This window comes from Mastigoproctus giganteus, chromosome 4 (assembly GCF_048544385.1).
Source record: "Mastigoproctus giganteus isolate SK-2022 chromosome 4, ASM4854438v1, whole genome shotgun sequence".
In the NCBI taxonomy this organism is placed as follows: Eukaryota; Metazoa; Arthropoda; class Arachnida; order Uropygi; family Thelyphonidae; genus Mastigoproctus; species Mastigoproctus giganteus.
The window spans coordinates 184,081,206-184,103,761 of NC_143578.1; the positions used below are offsets into that span (position 1 = coordinate 184,081,206).

General features: G+C 36.3%; 1 protein-coding gene across 3 annotated transcripts in view; it reads left to right on the plus strand.

Moving 5' to 3' along the window:
- The window catches only part of LOC150087241 (receptor-type tyrosine-protein phosphatase mu-like), a 79,391-nt gene extending 60,416 nt beyond the window's left edge, over positions 1 to 18,975 (plus strand). For all 3 annotated transcript variants that reach the window (XM_090371096.1, XM_090371095.1, XM_090371094.1), the window contains exons 7-17: positions 1,170 to 1,286; positions 1,667 to 1,821; positions 1,906 to 2,041; positions 3,804 to 3,953; positions 4,285 to 4,363; positions 4,618 to 4,664; positions 5,472 to 5,606; positions 5,713 to 5,838; positions 13,199 to 13,353; positions 13,492 to 13,627; positions 17,963 to 18,975. In XM_090371096.1, coding sequence (XP_090227222.1) covers positions 1,170 to 1,286; positions 1,667 to 1,821; positions 1,906 to 2,041; positions 3,804 to 3,953; positions 4,285 to 4,363; positions 4,618 to 4,664; positions 5,472 to 5,606; positions 5,713 to 5,838; positions 13,199 to 13,353; positions 13,492 to 13,627; positions 17,963 to 18,034 — 1,308 coding nt within the window. In that variant the 3' untranslated portion in view covers positions 18,035 to 18,975. The remainder of the gene's footprint in view (positions 1 to 1,169; positions 1,287 to 1,666; positions 1,822 to 1,905; positions 2,042 to 3,803; positions 3,954 to 4,284; positions 4,364 to 4,617; positions 4,665 to 5,471; positions 5,607 to 5,712; positions 5,839 to 13,198; positions 13,354 to 13,491; positions 13,628 to 17,962) is intronic.
- Positions 18,976 to 22,556: the final 3,581 nt, after the last annotated feature.

Below are 22,556 nucleotides of genomic sequence, written 5' to 3' on the forward strand. Positions count from 1 at the left end.
GGGCTTTTTCACAATGTGGCTGAATTAGTCGGTCTCAGGCGAGGATAACACGGTTTTTCTCCAACAAAGAGGAAAAAGAACCACTGAATACATCCAATTTACAGACGCAATAGAGTTGTCGCCTCACAGACTTCGATGCTTTGGAGCTTAACACACATACGTGCGTTTCTCAGCACACAGGTTTTATTCAAAGTAGAATGCTGCTTTTTTTAAATTTTTTTTTTAATTCGCCGAAACATTTTGGTTGTATATTTTTTGAATCCCTGTACTCTCGGAGCTGAAAATTTAAAACGCTCGACGTACATTTTTTACTTCACCGTTTCAAATCCAAACATTAAATATGCCGCAGAAAGTTCACCGTGAAAGACTATTATTACAAACTGGAATTCCGTGGTTAATACAGAGAAGGTCTGCACAGAGATTTAATTACATAATTCACCAACAAAAAATACTGTTTGGCCTTTAGTTAAGCAAGTTGAAGAAATGGGTTGCTCAATCTGCAAAAAAATACGTGCTGAACACTTATCCATACGCAAGCCCCACACACACACACACACACACACACACACACACACACACACACACGAGGTTTCGTATTATTGAGGAATCCCAATAAAAGCTTGCAAAATCTCTATTAGTTTTTAGGCATAAACTAACATTGATCACATGAGCCTGCTTTCCATTTTGAAAAATAGGTAGGTAAGTGTACCTAATAAGTGGCCACTCAGTGTACACTTCATAACATGTTCAATGATGAACTTGAAGTTTATTTGCTGTCTTATGAAGTGCAAGGCCGTGAGACATTCATACAGAAATTGCAATACGTTAGTTTTCTATGGAATCCTGACATCAGGGAAACTTAAAAAGGGATATGAGGATCGAATAAATTTCAAGATATTGGGGAGGCTGCTGCACTAAATAAATACGCAAACAAATTTCCTGTTCATATTCTATAACGCCCACATAAGATGAAATGATTTTATAATAGGTATGCCAAAAATGAGAGAAACTAATTTCTTTTATTATTACTCTATTTTATGTTATTATATTATTACGCAGGACACAATTTATTATTTATATTTTAATTTATTACCATTTGTGCATTAGTTGTTACGTATATTTATAAATAATTAATATCGCTCCAGTCATTGACCAAACTGTCATTGTAGAAAAAATGTGAGAAGTACTGGCCAGACGACAACGCCACCTATGGAGATATATCAGTAACACTGCTCTCGGAACAAGTGTTTGTTGATTATACGATCAGAACATTTGAAGTGAAACACGTAAGTTCCATCGATGATTTTAATTTAAAAAGTTATCTTAAGTAAAGTTTAGTGGTTTTCCGTCCTCTCTTTTAGTGTTAAGTTTTATTTCTCTTAAGATGTGACCATGTAATAGCAACTTTTTTCTACTACCAATTCGACTTCTTTGTTCTTTCTAACTACGTTCTTTTTCTATGTATAATGCATACAAAAAAGAAATATGACAACTGATATTTGTACGAATAAAACTAAAACAAAACATGTACAAAATTAAGGCATGAAATATACAAGGAGGCAAATTATTTTATAAAAAGACAGAATAAAAAAAAAAGTAATGCTAGCATAAACGTAATAAAGAGTATATGTTGTTTTATGTTTATTTTATGTTTTTGATATCTCAGACAGAGGAGAACGGGACGAGGTACATTCGACAATTTCACTTCACCGGCTGGCCAGACCACGGAACTCCTGCCTACCCTCTCTCGTTGGTGACTCTCCTTAACTTGGTGAAGGACTACAATCAGGGCAGCAACGCCCCAATCGTCGTTCACTGCAGGTAAATAATCCATCGAGTTAACGTAATTACCACTTTGCATTTCGATGCATGTTTTACAAAAATTCAATGGGTTTTATTCCACAGCGCAGGTATTGGTCGTTCTGGAACGGTCATGTTGATCGATTCGGCTCTCGAAATGGCAAAGAAAACAGGAAAGGTGGATATTCTGAGTCTTCTGACGCGTCTGAGGCAAAATCGAGTTAATTTGGTGGAAACTGTGGTAAGGAAGTATTGCATATTAAAATTAAGATATTATAAAGGGCATTCTTATGTTACTTAAGACAAAAACAATATACTTCAGATATCTCAAAGAAATTTCACCACCGTGTTCAAAATGCTTCGTAACGAAAACTGGAGACAGAAGGATCTTTGCACGGATTTCATGCTTAATCTGCAATAAAAAATTCGCAGATCTTATTTACTGCATGGGAGTCTGAATTCCCTCCCCACTCCAGGCCCAAACCTACTAGACGATCTGGTCGTGTGGGACAACGTGCGAGTTAAATGGTTCCCAATCTTTTGTCACTCAAGTCACACTAAGTTAAAAGACGAATATTAATGGCGCACAAATAGTGATTGCCATCGAACTCAATGGAATTTTTCCTAATCTCGCGGCATACTTGAAAAGGGTCGCGGCACACAGGTTGGGAACCATTGGATTAAACGATTGGATTTACATACCAGACGCGTGTATATTATACAGGTTGCGATAGACAGACCAACTCATACAAAATGATATGAGACGCTTTCCGCTTTGATTTTTCTATATACATTTTGTATCTGGTGATTTTAGTATATACTGAAAAGTTGCAGGACGCATGCGCAATTTCTACGTATAATGCTTTTTCGGGAACGAGATTTATTCAAGTTTGTTTCGCTTCATGAGACAAAAGCTATCGTGGTATAAAAGGGGATATATATTTACTAAAACCTCTCTCACCAACCCTGTACAATTTAAACTGGTTTTTTTTCCCCTTTATATATATATATATATATATACACACACACACACACACACACGTATTTTATTCATGCAGAAAACGAGAATTTAATGATACAGTTCCGAACTTTTTTCAGAATGGTTTTACAATCGCTTTGTAGAAACAAATAAAAATAATAAATAAAATTGTTCAAAAGAAAAAAAATAAATGGAAATGAAAATTTAAGGCGCGAATAACGAAATGGCAATACGATATAATACAGGACCATTAGTCAACGGAAAATTTCTTCAAATAGGTGGCAATTCAAATCGGGAAGGCCACAGTCTGCATCCGATTAAATTTATAGTTATTAACGTTTAAAAATACGCATTATTCGTGTTCTATTTGATCTAAACTCTTTGGATACCATTTCATTTTGTTTTGTGTATAAACATTTTCATAAAGTTTTCTTTTCATTATATTGTGTTCTAATACCATCTAAAATAACGTATGCTTACTGAATTGTGAATGCGTTTGCTTGTTTTGAGGAATAACGACTTTAAAATATTCACATTTAATTATATTCTATAATTCCACGTTTGTTTAATAAAATTTCATCAGAAGTAATGTATACACACTGAAAACATGGAACGTTTCTCGTCTAATAAAATTACCTGAACATAGTTCGTGATTTAAAAATTTTTTTTTATTTATTTATTTATTTTATTTATTTTTTTTTTTTTGCTTGCTTTAACTAGAGAAGGTTCATATTCCCTACATTTATACATGTATTGCGCGATTTGTGCAATATTATATAAATGTTCTGATAAATATATCCAAATGTAAACGTATCTTAACTTGCACTCAGATTTTGTAATTATTTCTCATTTTTCACATAAATAATAAATATATTGTGAAACTGCTTAATTTTCCAGTTTTGAAGATTAATTTCCTAAGTAGTGGTTTTAGGTAGTTCAATTCCCAACTTTTATTTCATACTTTATAAAATTAAATTATTTTTATTAAGATTTCATATGTACTGAACTGAGCTTCTAAATATAGGATCAATACATATTTGTACACCAAGCACTTGTAGACGTCTTCTTCGGCGAAAACACTACCCGACCGTGCTCTCAATTCGACATATACTATAAGAATCTAACTGACATCGATCCAGACACCAACAAAGTCAGACTTGACCTCCAATTCGAGGTAAGTTACTGTAATTTTTTTTAATTGATAATTCTTTACAGTATTTAATTTCATTTACTTACAGTTTAATTATTTACTTTATTTTACTGCCATTTAATTTTTAACAATTTTGCAGTATTTAATTTCTATTAGTTTTTATAATTTTTAAAATTAGATTTTATATTTAAAATCTATGTAATTCTAGTTCCATTAATATCAAATAGATGGCACCAGTATCTCATATATATCGCATATACAACATTAACTAAATAATAATGAAGTTTTATCCCCTTTTTATATACGTATGCAGAGACTGTTATAAAGCAGCTAATAAGATTTTTTGTTTTTGCAGAGACTTCAAAAGTTGACGCCATCTTTTGATATCCAGTATTTGTCGAAAGATGCTGGAAGAATTAATAACACACTCTCCAGTCAGTACCATTTCTGTCAAAATATATAACACATTTATTAAGAAATTTCTCGCGTCAATTAATTCTCCACGAAAACAATTAACGATTTAATAGCAGTAATGTTCAAGGTTTCTGTGTTTACTTATAAACTTATAATAACACATTTACATACTTGCAAATAAACGATGTTTGTTTAATTCGCTGATGTTGAAGTGTATTAAATTCTGCAAAAAAATCGCATTTATTTTTTCAGTTCTTTGTTTGTTACTTTTCAGGTTCCCGGTATCTGTGCGAGGGTTCTTCATGCCCGCTCTATGTAAACGTAAGTCCTCTTTTATTAAATTTAAAATAAATTAAACTTTAACATGAATAAATTGAAATTATTATAGATAAGTGTCTTTCCTTTTTGCAAAACTATTTTAATTTAATTAATTCACTTCTAACATGCATTAGCACGTAATACACAAAACTGGTTTCAATTTTACAAAGCCTAATTCAGACATGCTGGGGAAAAACGCTCTCCTTTCATTGACGAGGTTCGAACTTAGATCTTTTCCATCTGGTATGGAAGGACGGTTATTATAACAATTACTGCACAACGAGAGAGGGCTACCAAGAACGAGAATGTGTAATGAGGAGCCACGAGAATTGGGTGGATTGCTGAATCTATACAAAGTTTCAAGTGTGATCCGCCCAAAGTTTCATATATTTGGATCGCACCTCTCGCTTGATTACCTGTCACGTAACCGGTTTTGCTTCAAGGTCTGTGCCATGATTAAGTAATGAATACAGAATGAAAGAACTCTCTGGCTACTGGTAATGAAAATCATTTGCTATTTTCAAATGATGTACATAACGAATTTGTCTCCCAGTTTTTTCGTCTTTATCGATATGTTATGTTATAGCTTAAGCCAGGGGTTTCTAACCGGGTGTCGCGAGACGTTAAAATATCACCAAAATTCCTTTTTAAATGAATTAGTTAATTTCCTGACACATGAAAAATTTTTCATCTGTGTCAAGAAATCTTGGTACAACTAAGAAATAAAATGGATGCATCGTTGTATTAGAACGAAGCATGCATACTGTGTGTTTTCATTTTCAATTATAGGTACTTTGTTTTGTTCATTAGGGTTTCGGTAGACGAAATTCCTACGTCGTGACGACCTTTCCTGGGTCAGGAAAGGTTCCTGACTTCTGGCAAATGGTGTTCGACAACGGCTGCCAGACAATCATCGTACTTGGCAAGACAGACGACAACCAAGAGGTAGGTTAAGAATCGGCAGTCAATCACTATAGAAGTAAACATGATACCAGTTGTATATCAGTTACTGAGTCCTTTTAATGACCCTTCTCATTTTCTACATTTACAGAACTTATCTTTGGTGTGGCCTGAATCTGGGAGTTTGTCTCAAGGAGACTTTAGGATTGAACACGCAAATTCGGAACTCAGCGGAGGTGTTCTCGTAAGGGACCTGAAACTGCATAGGAACAGCAAGGTAAGAGGAGATTCTGATTAACCGTAGATAATTACAGTATTCGCTGTGATCTGGCCTTATCCTTATAATTCATTTTTATTTGAAATACTCTATTCACGTCTTTCTTCTTCCTCACCACCCCAAGCACACCCAATTAACATTTCACAAATTTAACTAATTTCAGTTCTGAATACAAGCGCGCGCACAAGATTGTTCTTTGGGAACCGAAAGGGATGAAGATCAGGGCAGCTTCTTTAATCTACAGAAAATTACTCAGTTTTCTGCTTGCCTCCCCAGTTTTTAATCCTGTCTCTTTGGAGTATGGGAAAGCTAAATCCCAACAACTACCCCTGAGTGCGCCCCTGTTCGGAAAATCTAATATTCTCAAAATTTTTATGGGACGACTACAGAAGCAGATTCACATCATGATAGCAACTTGAAGTCCCATTTGTAAATCTAAAATGCTAAATTTCAGACAGCTGGCTAAGTTTGGGGGTAACAATCAGCTGGTTAATCGTCGCCCATCCACACCGTACCGTATCGTACCGTTTGCGCTCCTGCAATGTCAGTGTGTGTGTTTTTTTTTTTTTTTTTTTTGCACAAAATAACAGCGTTCACATGATTATTTGCATGTTCAGCGAGTGAACACTTTGGAATACCTTGCAGATGGAAACCGTACAACTTTGTCCGAAACCGAATGAACAGCCTTTATAAGAAATTCTTCCCTTCACTGACACGATGTAAACCCACACCTTCACATGAAGGACAAGCGGAAAAACCACTGTACTATTTGTTACTGTTAGGTTTTAGCAGCATCGGAAACTAAGGCCATATTGCTCCGTGTATATTGTCTGTAAATTGCGCGTGTTTTGATGTCGATTTTCTGATGAAGAGGGTTCTTCCCGAGTTTCCGTAAGAAAAAACCATGCTACCCGCGCCAGAGACCGACTAGCCCAGCCATGTTGCGAAAAAGGCCCATAAAAATTCCTCACGTCATCGAAGGGACTCGAACTCAGGTCTTTTCCACCCGGTGTGAGTAGGACGGCGATTCTAACTGTGCTACACACAAGGGCCCACTGTATTGTCAAGGATAACGGGTCCTCTGTTAAGGGTAATGTGCGTACGCCATTTGTCATTCGTTTTGGAGAGATCTGGGTTCGAGTCCCGTCTAAGACTCAAAAAATTCCTGAAGTCCTCCAGTCGAAGCTGGAGTTGGCCAATTTCATGAAGAGAATTAATTTTATTAATAGGGTTCCCCTGAGTTATTCCAGGTTCTTCAGTCCGCATAACGTGCAACTCAGCCAGTGAATACAAAATGATGTAATATGGTCACGTTTCTGATGAGACCAAGACCATATTCGCTATTTTAAAACCCTAACAACAGCGGGAAGAACAGTCTAAAATGTCCGTGGAGTTGAAACTTGGGTCATACCCATTCTTTTCGAGTTATTTATTGCTCTAAAAAAAAAAAAAAAAAACACAGCTGCTTGAAGTGAATATTTATTTTTATAAATCAAAACACAAAAAAAATTCAACTATTGGCTAATCATTTCACTTATCACCAAAGTTTGCATTATTGATGACTAGTCAGCGAGTATCTGGAGTCAAGATGAATGACTTATGTCACCAGTCAGCTTTGCCTAATGACTCGAGTCACTAGGCGAAGCCGTAATCAACTGCAATGGACAGTCAATACACCAGGGCTAACGTCATCCCATGTTTCGTACTATACGAACGAATCTAATTAGATTTGGCAGGAATTTGATGATACCGTGGCACACTTTGTTCAAATAGAAAATCGTAGGAGATACCGGTATCGTTGAAGGTGAACCGTATTTAACCATCAGTCCCTTTTGTCAAGACACGAAAACCCAATGAATTGATGGAAAGAAAACGAGATAATTTAGCAAGTTTTTTGAATTAGTCCAATCTCAACTGGAACTATTCAGTTCCGATTAAGAATTTGGTACTTGTCTATTGCCCTCCAAGCAGTAAGTTCAAGCATCACTAGCGATGCAATCTTCGTCGCCATTAAACTTATGTAATGAGTAAAAAAGTTAAATATATAGTGGTTTGGTTATGTTTCTAACTTATACTGGCGGAAGATAATACACAAATACTTTTCCTTGAAGGAGACACAAACGATTCAACGAGAAAAGAATCAGGTTTACAAACGGTGCAATGTCTAAAATCAAAATTTCTTAATTTGAATCAAAAATAAAATGTTTAAATCTGCTTTTAAAATTTCTATGGTGCTTTTTAAATTTATTTCGTGCAATTTTATTACAATGTTTTGGTTTTCAACTCCACGCATTAATAATTACAACGCATGAAAAAATAAAACACAAAAACAATGGAATTTTCTTGTATTGTATTGAATAAATATTAAAAAAAACCTACAATTAAATTTGTGGGGCTGGCTGACAAAGTGATCGAATTTCTTGATTCGAATCTAACATATACTGAAATAAAATGCGCAATCGATACATATAGGCAAGGGTTAAATCCGTGGGAAAGGGATAATAGCAATTATGCAGCAATATTCCCATTTGTAATAATTATTATATGGATAATATTATATTAATATCATTCCCATTTGTAATAATATTTTCGAATGTTTTATTTTATTGCGGTGCTGTTTCTTGTATTTTCTCTATCTTGTGAACTCCTTTGACCATCTGGTCATTTCGGAGTATAAACAGAAAGTTTTAATTTTAAATCGCTACAAAATTACACACACAATATGAATGAACAAATGGAGAGCACTTACATCACGAAAACATACATCTCAAAGTTACATCTCAAAATGCCTAATACCTACACCGACACACAACAGGGGATCCTCTCCCCCCCGTCCAATAACCACTGAATGTCCGTAGAGTCATTAAATGACTAGAATCAGCAATTCAGTTAAATTATTCATTCAATAGCCACTAATTGTGCTGAGTAATAACTTATTTCAAAGTGATTTCAGTCACTTTTCTGTAATTATTCTACTGGGCCGAATCAGACAAGTCTCGTTTTGCCTAGCAGAAAAAAAAAAAAAAAAAACATTTTTGACGTTAAAAACGTTTTTACTGGCGTTATTCCAAAAATTTTGGAACGAAAAACCGTCATGCGAAAAGCGTTACAAAAATTTATTCCAGTTTATTTATCTTCTACTGGACCAAATTTAATTAAATTTTGCACGGGGCATCTTTATCTTAGCTCTATAGTAGAGGAAAAACTTTCAACCTCTGAAAATCGCAGTAGTGGAAAATATGAACATGTGATCAAGGAGATTTTCTCACGTAATAAACGGGATAATGTGGACGTATAGCATATCGTTGGAAAGCTAAGGAATTTAGAAATAGAAATATTAAGGTTTTAAGATATAAAAAAAAAAAAAAAAAAAAAAACCTTTCAGAAACTGGGAAATGCGTTAATTCGAAAACGCATCTGGTTTCAAGTCACCTGGTATTTCCAGATTGAATGTAATTTTTTCCTTTACAATTAAACTGTGAGGCTGGAAAAGAGTTGTGCACATTTATGAAAACATTCTTCAACTTGGACACGTCATGAGATCTTTCGATAAATACTACACGTAATGGAACAACTATAGATGGTGTATTTAGTCGTGAACTCTTCAATGTAAAAATTACATATCCTACTTTATTCATCACAGACCCATACTTTCAGTAACCGATATGTAATTATTATTAATAAAATAAAAACATCGTTATATTATTATCCAGGAATTTTATTAATATCTGAAAATTAAAACGTTTTTAACGCCTGCCGATGACTCTTAAATCTAAAAGATGTTAAATATGCTAGCAGCAGGACACATTATGTACCTGGTACAGAAGTTTTTTTTTAACTCCTTTAATTATAAAAAGATAAGAAATTTAAATGATACTCTTATCATCGATATCGTTGAATCTTTACGTGTGGACGGCTACAAATGAAACGACGCAAGAGCTGTCCCTGAAAATAAATGCCAAAACTCGATTGATGATGTATTTGTCCATTTTGGTAAGCACGGATCCGTCTGATGCATATGGCGCCATCTATCACCAATTTATGTAATTATAATAATACTCTCGAGAAGGAAAATTATCTACCTCGCCATAAATACTGCAATTAATTAACTATTTGTAATAGTAACAGTATTATAATATATACTTTTATTATAGTTTAATATACTTATATTTTAATTATAACATATACTGTACTTAAATTTATTTCGTGAAATTTTTATTTTAAACACAATATACAATAAACACAATATTACAATTGTGTTTGTTTTTAACTACACGCATTAATTACAACGCATTGGGATTGGAATTTTTTTGTATTGTATTGTATGAATAATAAAAAAACGTGCAATGAAATTCTTGGGGCTGACAAAGTGATCGTGACAAAGATAAATTCTAAAAATACAATTTTTTTTTTTTCTTTTAAACGCATCTCTCTCCAACTTCCTTTTTAATTTTAAATCACGACTTCGCTGTCTAAATAACGCGCATTTAAATTACTCTTCAAAAACAAATCTTCGACCATATAAATACATTCATTTTGTATACTGTAGCAAGCCACCGTAGCTTAGTGGTAAAGTAAAAATCTGCATAAGTACACGTGCTTTGAGTGGCCGGGGTTTGAGCCCGTGACTGTTAAATACGGTGCTGTTGCTTGTATTCACCTTATTTTGTTAACTTCCCTGGTCGTACCGGAGTATAAACAGAACGTTTATTTATTTTAAGTATGTTCTTGAAATGTGAATAAACAGGCGCATTACAAAATTATTTCATTGGTGAGGAAGGGATCTGCTATACAAATAATCGTAGGTGAACAAGGATGCTCAGTCACTTCCTAGTATAGTCTCAGCAACAGAAGTGCAGGTAACCACAAATACCAAACAGTCACCAGGAATATACTGCGAGTCTGTCCTCAAAGCTCTGTCCTTGGGCCATTTCTTTTGTCCATTGTTTTGGACGAGTTCCTGGGGATGAATCTCGGCGAGATCAAGCTCCTGGCCTTTGCCGATGATCTCGTACTGGTTGTTGATTCTGGTACAAGAGCCACATTGGAAGTACGAGCCAACTTTGCACTGGGAAAACTGCAAGACTGGGCTGCCATGCACAAACTAACAATCTCCACTGAAAAAACAAAATCAATCCTTCTAAAAGGAAAGCTCCAAATCTGAAGGCCACCAGTGATGAAAATTAACAACACTCCGATCCGTCTCTACACAGAAATCAAGTATCTGGGTCTGTATCTAGACGCCAACTTATCCTTCCACCCACACTTAATATACCTGTCAGCTAAAATCCAAAAATACGCTGCAATGATAAGACGGATTAGTAGAGCGGATTGGGGCCTAAAGAATAAAGCTCTATCATGTATAAGGTAGTATATGTCCCAATTGTGTGCTACGGAGTCTCCACCTGGTGTGAAAAGGCAATCCTGGAAAGGAACAAGCGCAAGCTTGAATCCATTCAAAGATTTATGTTGCTATCGGTTACCAGGATGTGCTGTACTGTCATTGCAGGAAACCTACCTCTCTATTTGGAAATTGTCAAGAGGGGTCTCTTCCAGCGCCTGAAGAAGGGAATTCCAACAGAATTGTTGAATCTGCAGTTGGGCCATGCAAATGACCCTAAACAGGAAAGAAGAAAAATTGCAGCCCACCTACAAAACCTCTAGCAAGAAACATGGGATACGACGTCGAAAGTAGCAATCGCCAAAAGGTTTATTCCCTCAATAAGTCGCACTTTCCCAAAGCCTCCTTCCTGGCACTCGCCTGGATTGCAAGTCACTTTCCTGATTACAGACCATGGACCGTTTCAGCAAAAACTGACAGCCATGGAAATAGAAATAACCCATACTGCCACTGTGGTGAAGAGGAGTCCTGGGAACACCTTATGTATGAGTGTCTCACTTACGACAACGCCAGACTTCAATTCCTCACAGAGATACAAGGAAATCCCCACAATCAGGAGTCAACTTTACTACAGGAAGCGGCCACATACCTAGCCTTAACACACTACGCCCAGGCTGCATTCAATTCTAGAAGAGCTAGACTTGCGGAACTCAGGACAGGAAAAAAAAATAATAATAAAAAAATTTATTATTTTTTTTAATGGCTTCTGTCAGGAAGCTCAGGCGACCCTGGCAGAGGCCAGCCAGGCTCACCTTCCAGTGGTTGTGGCGAGCAACGTAAGGTCCCACTAGGGGCACTGCGGCCAAGCAGCCGGAGACACAACAACAGAACAAAGCACAATACTACATAAACAAGACATTACACTTTTTCTGGCTGTGCAGTAGTTCTGCATTCCATCACACAGTATATACGGCGCAGATATGGGAAACCACCGGTGGCGCCTGACCCTAAATACTATGCAGTTTCGGTTTGGTGGGCACAGTGCGGTCTCACACTGTCCTGTAACAACATGATACCATACCGTTAGTCAAACAACCGGATCTCTTGTTTCCTGCTGGCACGTCACCAACCAACTTTGAGGATTCTTGTGCTTTTGCCGGTTGACGTTTTCACATCTACACATAAAACAGCAAGTCATCAGTTCCTTTAAGTCGACGAGTAGCCACATTGGATCTCGTAGTAACGTTCTCTACTACGAGATCCAAGTCATTTTTGCTTTCCTCTTCACATCACGTTAGATGCTGAAAACACAATCTATCCGCAAACTCCTTTTCGTCGTTTGAGATACATGCGAACTCGCTTTGCGCCGACCCCTATATACCTCAATCTGTCATGAATGATGCGAGCAGATCCATGGTTGATGACCATGGTTGTAACCCCCTGGCTACATGATCAACTGTCGTACACCGATCTGCCCTGGCGACAATATCACGACAACATTTTCTTCTGTAATAACTGTATGGATTTGTCTTGAGCGAAGACTAACCCACAGAATTTTTCTTCCTTCACGACAATGATTTGCCAGTTCGTACCCTCGGAGATTATTACTCCGGTTGAATTTAAATTTCGTAATCAAGGCTTGAACCACGGTCACTCAAAGCGTAAGTTTTTTTGTACCCTCTTGCATGACCACTCGGCTATACTCTGGAGAGACACCCTCCGCTGTAAGAAACTAAATAACATTGAGTTTCGCCAGGTTGGACACAGCCACCACTCTGAACAACATACTGTCGCTGCAACTTATTAACGCATACAAATATCTACGTATATTACAGAGAACTCCCCCTCTCGGAGTCTGGATTGAGCTCAAAACATAGGTCTTTCAATAGCACGTTGATATATTTTTAATTTAATTTTTATAGGTAGGAATTTTAGGTTCAACTTATCACTGATAGATATTATGTTTACAGTATTGATTGTGTTAAATACAGCGTTATTAAAACGAGCTAATTTTCGCAGGGTCCAAACGCAAGGAACGTCAAACATTTTCAACTCCTCGACATTACCGAGAAGGTTCCGAATAATTGTTCCATAGACTCATTACTGAAACTTCTCAGATCGCTCGCCAGATGGCAAACCCTTACGGGAACCAAGCCCATCGTGGTAACCAGCCCGTAAGCAGAACTTGATTTCATATTAAGAATTTCACTTGACTGAAAGCATCATTATGGTATTGAATTCTAAAGATTTTTGCATGATGTGCATACAACTAAGAATTGACATATTTTTGTTTCTCTCTCTCTCTTTCACAGTCTCGATCTTTCTGTTTGTGGACGATTCTGCGCAGCTAGCTTCTTGGCAGATATGATCCGGGAAAGTGCAACAGTTGATGTGTTCCTAGCAGCCAGGACCTTACGACACGTCCGAAGTGGATTCATTCCTACTTTGGTAAGATAACAGTCGGGTTTAGTTCATTGGATTTGCAGCGATGTCTTAAACTGTTGTGTCCCAAAGGGAAAGTAAAGTTTTCCCGTTTTCTTGAGTCAAAAGTTCGTGAGTACTTGTAGTTTGTCCACTGTGCTCCTTGCGCTGCTGTCTTTCCAACAGACTGTGGATAGATGCAGCTCTTTCCAATGAAGATTGAACTTTGTCTGAAATTTAATTATATTTACTTTTTATGTAATTTGATTATTATCAGTTTGTTCACGTCAATCTTTTTTGGTCATCGCAGCTCTTCCCTTCCTGTACTTGGGCAAACAGGAGAGGGTCTATATAAGAGTACAGCTAAATGATGTGTAACTGACAGCGATGTTACCATTGGTTGGCTGGGACCACTTTAATTAATAAATAAAAATAAAAAAAAAAAATGGTGTGCCGGTGGATAAAGTACAAGCAGCACGGCCAAAATCTAATAAAGAGCCGTATGGGAAAGGAAGGGGGGAAGAATAATAATAAGCACCTAGAAGACTTTATTTAAAAAATTACATCGATTCGCCAAAGAGAAATTTGTCTTTCTGAGATGTTCCAGGTTGGCATCAGTTTTGGATGTCAAAATTCTTATTACATTTCAAACTGTATCAGTCAAAGCATTCTAGTTTTGCTTTTAGCAAAAGTTACACGTCGATATAAACAGATAATTATCATTACTGCTGCTAAGTACGGTACACAGTAATACAAACAAGGATGCTCATCGCAGCGACATGAAGGAAACAACAACGGAAACAAAACGGTACAGAGGGACTTTATTCAAAAATGGCAACATAGCACTGGCTGCCACGATACAGATGCATCACTGTCAAAGATGGAACAAAGGGAAGAAGTGGTCCTCAGTAGGAGATATGGCCACCCCTAATGTCGATGCAGGCTTTGCACTGCCTGTCTATACTCAGAACAATGTTGTTGATAAGTTCTTGCAGTAACATCGTCCATTCCTCTGTCAGCGCCATGTTCAACTGGTGTACATTTTCTGGTGGGTGTGGACGTGCCGCTAGGCGTCTTCCCAGAGCGTCCATATGTGTTCGATGGGATTTAGATCAGGAGAAACGGGCAGGCCAATCCATAAGAACGATATCTTCACTTTCCAAAAGCATATCAACAGCTGCAGTGCGATGGGGTGTGGCGTTATCATCCATAAACACGAACTCGGGGCCAATGGCACCTCAGAACAGACGCACATGGGGAAGGATTACCTCAGTACAGTAGCGTGCACTGGTTAAAGTACAGCCTTCCAGTATCTGGAGTTGTGTAAATCCATCTAAGATAACGCTTTCCTAGACGAGAACACCTCGACCGCCATATCGATCCCTTTTCAGTGATGTTTGCGGGGTGATGCCGTGTGCCAACCTCTCGCCAGATTAGCTGACGTCCAGAATCGCTGCTGAGACTGAATGTACTCTCATCAGTAAAGAGTATCTTAATTATGAATCAACAGGGCTTACCTTTATTTTTTGATATAGGAAGCTTCTTTTCCAACTCTCCTTGTCCAACTCGCTAATACTTCATGGGGAAGGCGATGTCAATTTTGCAAAACATTGTCATAAAGTTAGATTTTGGAGGTCTAAACGGGCTAATAATTAAGGATCGATTTTACATTTTGGTCCTGTGGCTGGAATTTTGAGTTAAATTTAGGGGTCTAATAATTGGGTAAGGGGTGGGGGTGGGGGTAGGGGTTGGGGTTATTCTCTACATTCCTTAAGTTGGACTAGAACTTTTCGGGGCATCATGTTCACAGGAAGAGAGTTACTCACAATTAATCCGAAACTTTTTTTCTTTCCTTATGTTGTAGTATTTGTTCTTCACGCATGCGTATAAGTGACCAATCGTCGGACAATAGGAATGGCCTACGGATATTGATTGAAGTTTCATGTAGTTTCATCTCTAAGGTTTCTGCAATGAGTAGTTTGTAGTAGTTGTGTTGAATATTTATAATTTTTGTTTCCGTAAAGCCGAAAGTATGTCTTTCATTTATTGCGTGGAACGAAAGTTCCGATGCATTTGAACGACCCGCCCGCACCGAAGCTTCGTGTTGTTTTGCTCGAAGCTGTGCCACTCCCATGGTGGATCCTACGTAGACAGCGTCACAATTTTTGCATGGTATACTGTATACGAGGTCATGCTGTGATTGGAATGTGGTGTTTGATGGCCGATTTCTGAAGAATGTGTATAGTTTGTTCATGGGTTTTGCTATGATTTTCATGTCGGTTCCCTTGCATATTTGGTTAAGTTTATTGTACCAGTGCTCGATATATGGGATGGTGATGAAATATATTTTTTTGGTCTTGTCGGATTTTTTTGCTATGTTTGTTGCGAGGTTGTTGTTATTTATTTTATCACGGGCTATTTTTTTGACTTTGTTTATATAGGTTAGAGGGTAACCCCTATTTGAGAATCTTCTTGTTAGTTCATTTATTTCAGTGGTTAGAGAAATCTGGGTGGAAGAATATTTATAGGCATTTTGAAATTGGTTCAGCATGACCGATTTTTTGTATGGTTGGGGGTGGTAACTGTGGAAATGTAGAAGCATCCCTTTATTAGTGGGTTTTCTGTATATGCTGAAATTTAGTTTTTGGTCTAATCTGTGTATGGTAAAATTAAGGAAATTTATGGAGTGGGATTCTGCTTCAGTTTCTAATTCAAATTTTAGTCTCTGATGGATGTTATTAAAAACCTGTAGAATATTGTTTATGGTCGAATGGTCTGTGATGATTAGGATGTCGTCCAGGATGCCGTCGTCCTTTACTTAAGAGTATCTTAAGTAAAGATTTTGTGGTTGCAACCTTTAGAAATAGTGTTGGTCCTTAAGTTTTGCACATCAGTATAAGTAAAGTTCCATGTAGCCTCCTTAGGCTTCTCCATACGAAGAGATAAGTTCCGTTATCTCTTTCACTATGATTAGGTGTGGCTAAAACATCCGAGATGTTTGGTGAAGAGATCCTCCCTATAAGGAGCACGGTCATGACCTGATGTTTCCATGGGATTGTGCCCGATCTAGTAAAGAATAGCATGCGAGATGGTGAAAGGCATTCTTCTTCTTCTGACTATTCATTCATCGACGGATCCAATATTCGTGCTAGGATGTTTACTCAAGTATGTGTCAGGTGTATAGGACCAAACAGACAATGCACAGAGGTGTTAGGATGAAATACTAGACTTCTGTGTAGTGTGCGATCTCATATCCTGCCAGTTCCTGTATAATGGCCCAAAACGTTGCGTGTCTTTGCTTTGTTCTAGTTAAAACGCTCATAGATGGGACAGGCCTTCATCCCAAACAAGCCTTAGTTCGGTGTTTGACAGATTTTATTTAGGCGTCCTATGAACAGCCGAATTTCATTTACCCATTTCCTTTTCGCAACTGAATAAAATGTCAGTGTAGAACGAATCTATTACTGATTGTAGAACTCCAAAAACTCCTCATGTTTGACTTGAACCTTCATTTTCTTCGAAGGATACAATATCTTTATTGTTATCAAGGGCACTGCTGGTTCCACATATCGTAAAAAGACTTGGAAACTGTGTCCTTTTTGGAGGAACTGAACCAACGGAAAAAGGGATGGTTTGGTTCCTCCATCAATCTGACCAAACTCCTCACACATGAATGCTTTAAAGAGTTTGTCAGGTAAAATGTCTAGTTGCTGAGCTGAACATGTTCTTCTGGAATAACAGCTAACTACATGATTAATTCATTAACTTTCCTTTATGTTGCCTCCGTTACGACGTGCACTCTGAAATCGTCATGCACTAGATGAGCTAGCGTTTATAGAACGCTATTTGGACGTTTTGACCATAGCCTTTTTCTAGCCAGAATTAGAAATAAAAACACTACCGTGCAACTGTTATACCCTCGGACCATAAGATGAAAGGCAGTTTTAAGAAAACCTTATCTAGAATAAAAAGCGCGTCTTATGATCTGGGAAATACGGTATTTAAAATGGCAAACTTTTTTGGCGAAAATTCAGTTAAAATATTTGATCTACAGAAAACCATGAATGGATGAAAAATTGTAAGATTTTTTTGCCCCTTTTTTCTATAACTTTGTTTTTATTCCCCCTCCCACGAATAAAAAGATTGGCCAACCCTGTCATGAAATATCTTTGGCAAGTGCTTTCGATACTGCATATTAAATTATACAACTATGTAAAAAAAAAAAAAAACCACTATTGCACAATATTGAATTAATAAATTATAATAGTAATTTTAAATTAATAAAATTTATTAAAAATAAATAAATAACCTTAAGTAATTTTTGCAAAATATTCTTTGAGAATGACTTTTTTGTTTTTTCAGGAACAGTACAAATGGCTGTACAACACCACGTCCGCTATAGTGAGAACCTTCTGCCACGAATGTCCAATCTGATACAGTTGGAAAGCGTGTGAACACTCAGTCATACTGTAGACTCATCCATTTTATAACTTGCCCGCCTTATGAACTGTAATCGTACCTGATATAATTCAGTTTTTTATCTGGGACCAGCGCTTATTGCTCAAGGAATTTTAAAACCTTTTCACTATATTTTAGAACTTTAAAAAAAATGAAATGCAGAAATAATCAGGCTTTAGTCTTCTGCACTAGTAAATCACTTTACCAAGAGATGGCACCACTCGTCTTTCAGCTATTAGTCTTTTAGCAAAACGGTTACATTTTTCTGTGAATTATTGAAGCTTGTTATATATAAGAGAATTATGTATACATAACCCGAAAATACGCATACAGACGTGTAATGGGTTTATTGTTATTGGTGGAGGACCACTTTTTATACGGCACTGTTTTTGTTATCTTGCTTTGTTACATTACATTTATAAATGCATTTCTAATGCAGTTCCTGAGGGACGTCCACATACGCAACGAATCACATTTAGCGAAGAAATCTCTGCGTTAAAAACGCTATTTTAATACTGCGTTTGTTCTTAAAAAAAAAAAAAAAAAAAAAGCATTCTACCAGTATTAGAAAAATAGAGAAAAGACAAACCTTAGAGATACTCATGGTCGTGGCAAAAAAACAGCAAATTGTCTTTCAAGCATTTCTCAGACGATGACGTCATCCCATCTCTCTTGGTGTATTGAAGGGTTGTCTTTCCATCTTCACATTGCCGATGTTAGTGCACAATTCCTCTAGCAAACGTCGCAGTATTAAAATGGTGATTTTATTTTAATGTAGCGAAGATTTTTTCGTTTCATCGGATGCCTTCGTGTATATTGGACAACCGAACACATGCATATTTATATACAATATGTTCTTGTTTTTTGTCTTGGGATATTTTTGTAAAGATTTTATGGCAATAAAAAGTTTGTAATTGTGTTTTGTGCTCGTGATTTTCTCCGTTAATCAATTTTCTCCTTATATCTCTTAATTTAAATATTAAAAAAAAAAAAAAAATCTTTATACTATATTCTTTATACACAAAAATCAGACGCCTCACAAAGTTGTGAGGCGTCTGTTTTTCTTGATTATAAACAGGCAGACCCACCGAAGAAAACAAATGCATGGTTCTTCGTCCCATTTCTAGCGAGGTGCGAACCATGCAATGCATAAAAAAATTCTATAAAAAATTTCTTTGGTGCTTCAAGAGCATCAACGGAGTTCCCACACTCAGGGGTTGTTGAGCACTTCGCATCTGAGCCTAACTGTCGGGGATGTATGAGGTTTCAACACGTTAAGCTATTCAGCAACTTTGGTCGACCTGTCACTGTCTCAATATGCCCATTTGTTCACAATACTCAAATTACAGCCACCTTACACACCCGTGCTCTGTTAGATCTTCCCTGCATATTCAAGAAAAAGTATTTCATTTCAACGAGCGCATGCTCCGTTCCAAATTTCTGATCCTTCCATCAACAAGCCCCCAAAGTGACGCAGTTTAATTATAATAACTTGATGACTAAACACTGTCGGAAACATTCTCATGCTCTCAACTAATAACAACAGCGTGTACAGAGGGGGGGGTTCTCAAAACTTTGCTATACCGCGACCTTCTAAAATGATAAATTAATTTTTTGTAATGATTTTATTTGAATTTGACAAGAAATAGATACAGCACTTATTTTTAAAGATTACAGTTGAATCCATATTTTAAATAACACGAATAACAGAGCCTTAAAACTCCCTAAAATTAAAAGTACTGCACTGGAAACAAAACAAATCACATTTCAAAACTCAGGCAAAATTTAAAATAAATTTCGACCCCCCCTCCCCCCCAGTGGCTCGCGACGCCAAGTTTCAGAAACCTCTTGTATTATACATTATTAAAGCCTCTTGAACATATATTATTTTTTTTTCGCAACGAAATAAATAAAATACAATATAAACACAATCAGGGCCGGTCGAAGGATTTTCTAAAAGCTGGGAAGTTAAAGCAATTTTCCGAGGAATCATTAAACTATAATCATCATGTACCAGTTAAAAAAAATAATAATAATTAATCGTGAGGGAATATAAGCCCTTAAGGTCCTAGCTAGGGCCACCCTTGTACATGATCATATCCCAAACAAACTAGTTTTTTTTTTTTTTTTCATAAATATTATTTGATTCGTTCGATAAAAAATTGAACGCAGTAATACAGATGAGAAATAGAAATAAACAAATAAATAAAATATAAACATTTTATTTATTTGTTTATAAATAAAACATAATAAATAAAAATAAATAAACTAATAAATAAAATTAAACACCTCACCTGAAGTCAAGGGAATTTTCTGACTAAATAAACCAACCACTGAAAGTCATTCATAATCAGAGGAGTAACTAGGGTTGATGGCGCCCCTTGATAACTGTTATTACTCCCCCGCCCCCAATTTAGCTGCTTCACCCTAGTTATGCCACTGTTCATAACCAACCACCACGGCATTGTGCATCCACTTAAACATCACACACAAGTCCATCGTAGAATCCAACATAACCCCCCCCCCCCAAGTAAAGTAAAATGACAACTTTGCATACGTGTTGTTGAAGTCTAGTAAATGTGTAATCACGGAATAGCAAATCGTGAGAGTTCCAAAGACAGTGGAAATCGCAGACTTTGAAATGGAGATAACAGATTTTAGCACGTATATCTGTGTTTGGGGGCTCAATATCACGTGTTTTTGGGGTTTTTTTTCTTCGCTAAATCCGCTTGTCTGAAAATAAAGTGCAGCTGAGTACTTTCACTTATAAAATCGTAATAAAATTTCCTCTCGATTTGCGGCAAAGTCACGACAAATCAGGAGGTCTGACTCATTAAAAAACAAAATCATTAAAATATAGGTTTTTATATAAAAAAAAATGTCTTCGTGAATTTGTCCGGAAGTCCTAACAAATAGAAGCGGCCATTAAAAAATTCTGTAAATCCACTCTTCGTTTAAAAAACAAGACCGACAAAAACATCTTTGAAAATGAAGTCAATTCTACATAAACTTCAGTTATTTTATACTTCGAAAACTAATGAATATTCAACAGAACTCCAAAATCATATTATAAACAGATTCATTTCATTTTAGAAATGTTTCTAACTCAATTAATTTTCCAAAATTTAAATTTCTGTTCTAATTACAAAAAAAAAAAAAGAAAATCATGGGCGTACGCGAAACAGGAAGTTGAAAATTCCTCTGATATTTCGGGGGAAAAAATTGTTTTTATAATTCTATCCCCTCCCCCTTCGAATTGGATTTCTGCATAGCCTTTAGCACTTACATCGAATAGTTTCATTAAGTTCAAAAAAGTAAAAATATTCCTTTCAATTACAACACAATTATTTCCTAAAACTGCATTCGTGTTTCGAATAGTTTAATTAAATAATTCTTTAACATGTAAGCTACCAAATTAGGAACAAATAATATATTTTCACTAGTATCCACTCTAACTAGGCTTAGTAGAATATCATTAGATTTTATTACAATACTAAGTTAAGCTTTTGAAGTTCTACTCACCATTTGACTACGGTGAAGGTAATGCACGTGAAAACCAAAATGATGAAGAGATTAAAAATAATAATAACTTCAAATATGGGAGACAGAACACTGTTCAACACAAAATTCAAATAAAATTTGACACTCGCACAAACACAGATTAGCCATTTGAACGAACTTCCTGTAACGCATAAATGAAAGCAGACGAAATGTACTAAAAACTGAGCCAGTAGCTTAGAAACAAGTCTTGGCTCATTACATGTTTATCAGGGGAGGAAAGCAGAGTGAAGGAGAAGGAAATCAATTTTTTTTAACTTTATTTTAAAATATAATTTGTACAATGAAATTAAAAACTACTAAATTAAATAAATTAACTACTCTAAACATGAAAGAATTATACATGAACTATGTTTCATATACCAAATCTTAATACTGTTAATTAAGACAATTAAATTAAAAAGTGGATTTTGATCCCTCCTGAATTAGAACAGAAACAAATGTGCGAAAATTATTCAGAATTAAACTGTCACGATAATAAAATAAATATACTAATTTCATTTATTATATTAAATATATATAATAAATAACTGTCACCATAGTAAATGACGATGCTATTTTGAAACGAATATTTTTATAAATAAACAAATGGAGATCAGCGATGACCTCCGTGATAGCATAATGGGTTCACCACTATACTCGTTCGGAAGGGGTCAAGGTTCGAGCCACTTCGGAGAACGGAGTAATTTCTAAAGTCCGTTTAATCGAGGATGCAGTCCGCCGATCTCAGACCGAGGGAGAAGAGAAGAGACTTCCCCCCCACCTTAATTATTCCAGTTTCCCAACCAGTGCAACGTTATCTCAATTACCCCCTTCCTCAAGATAATCCCAATATTTTATTTGGAATGATCTTGCCCATTATTCTACTGTATTAACTGTCAACAAGACAACCTTCATATTATAAACAATCCCACTAAATGGGTTCCCCCCCCACTTGGGT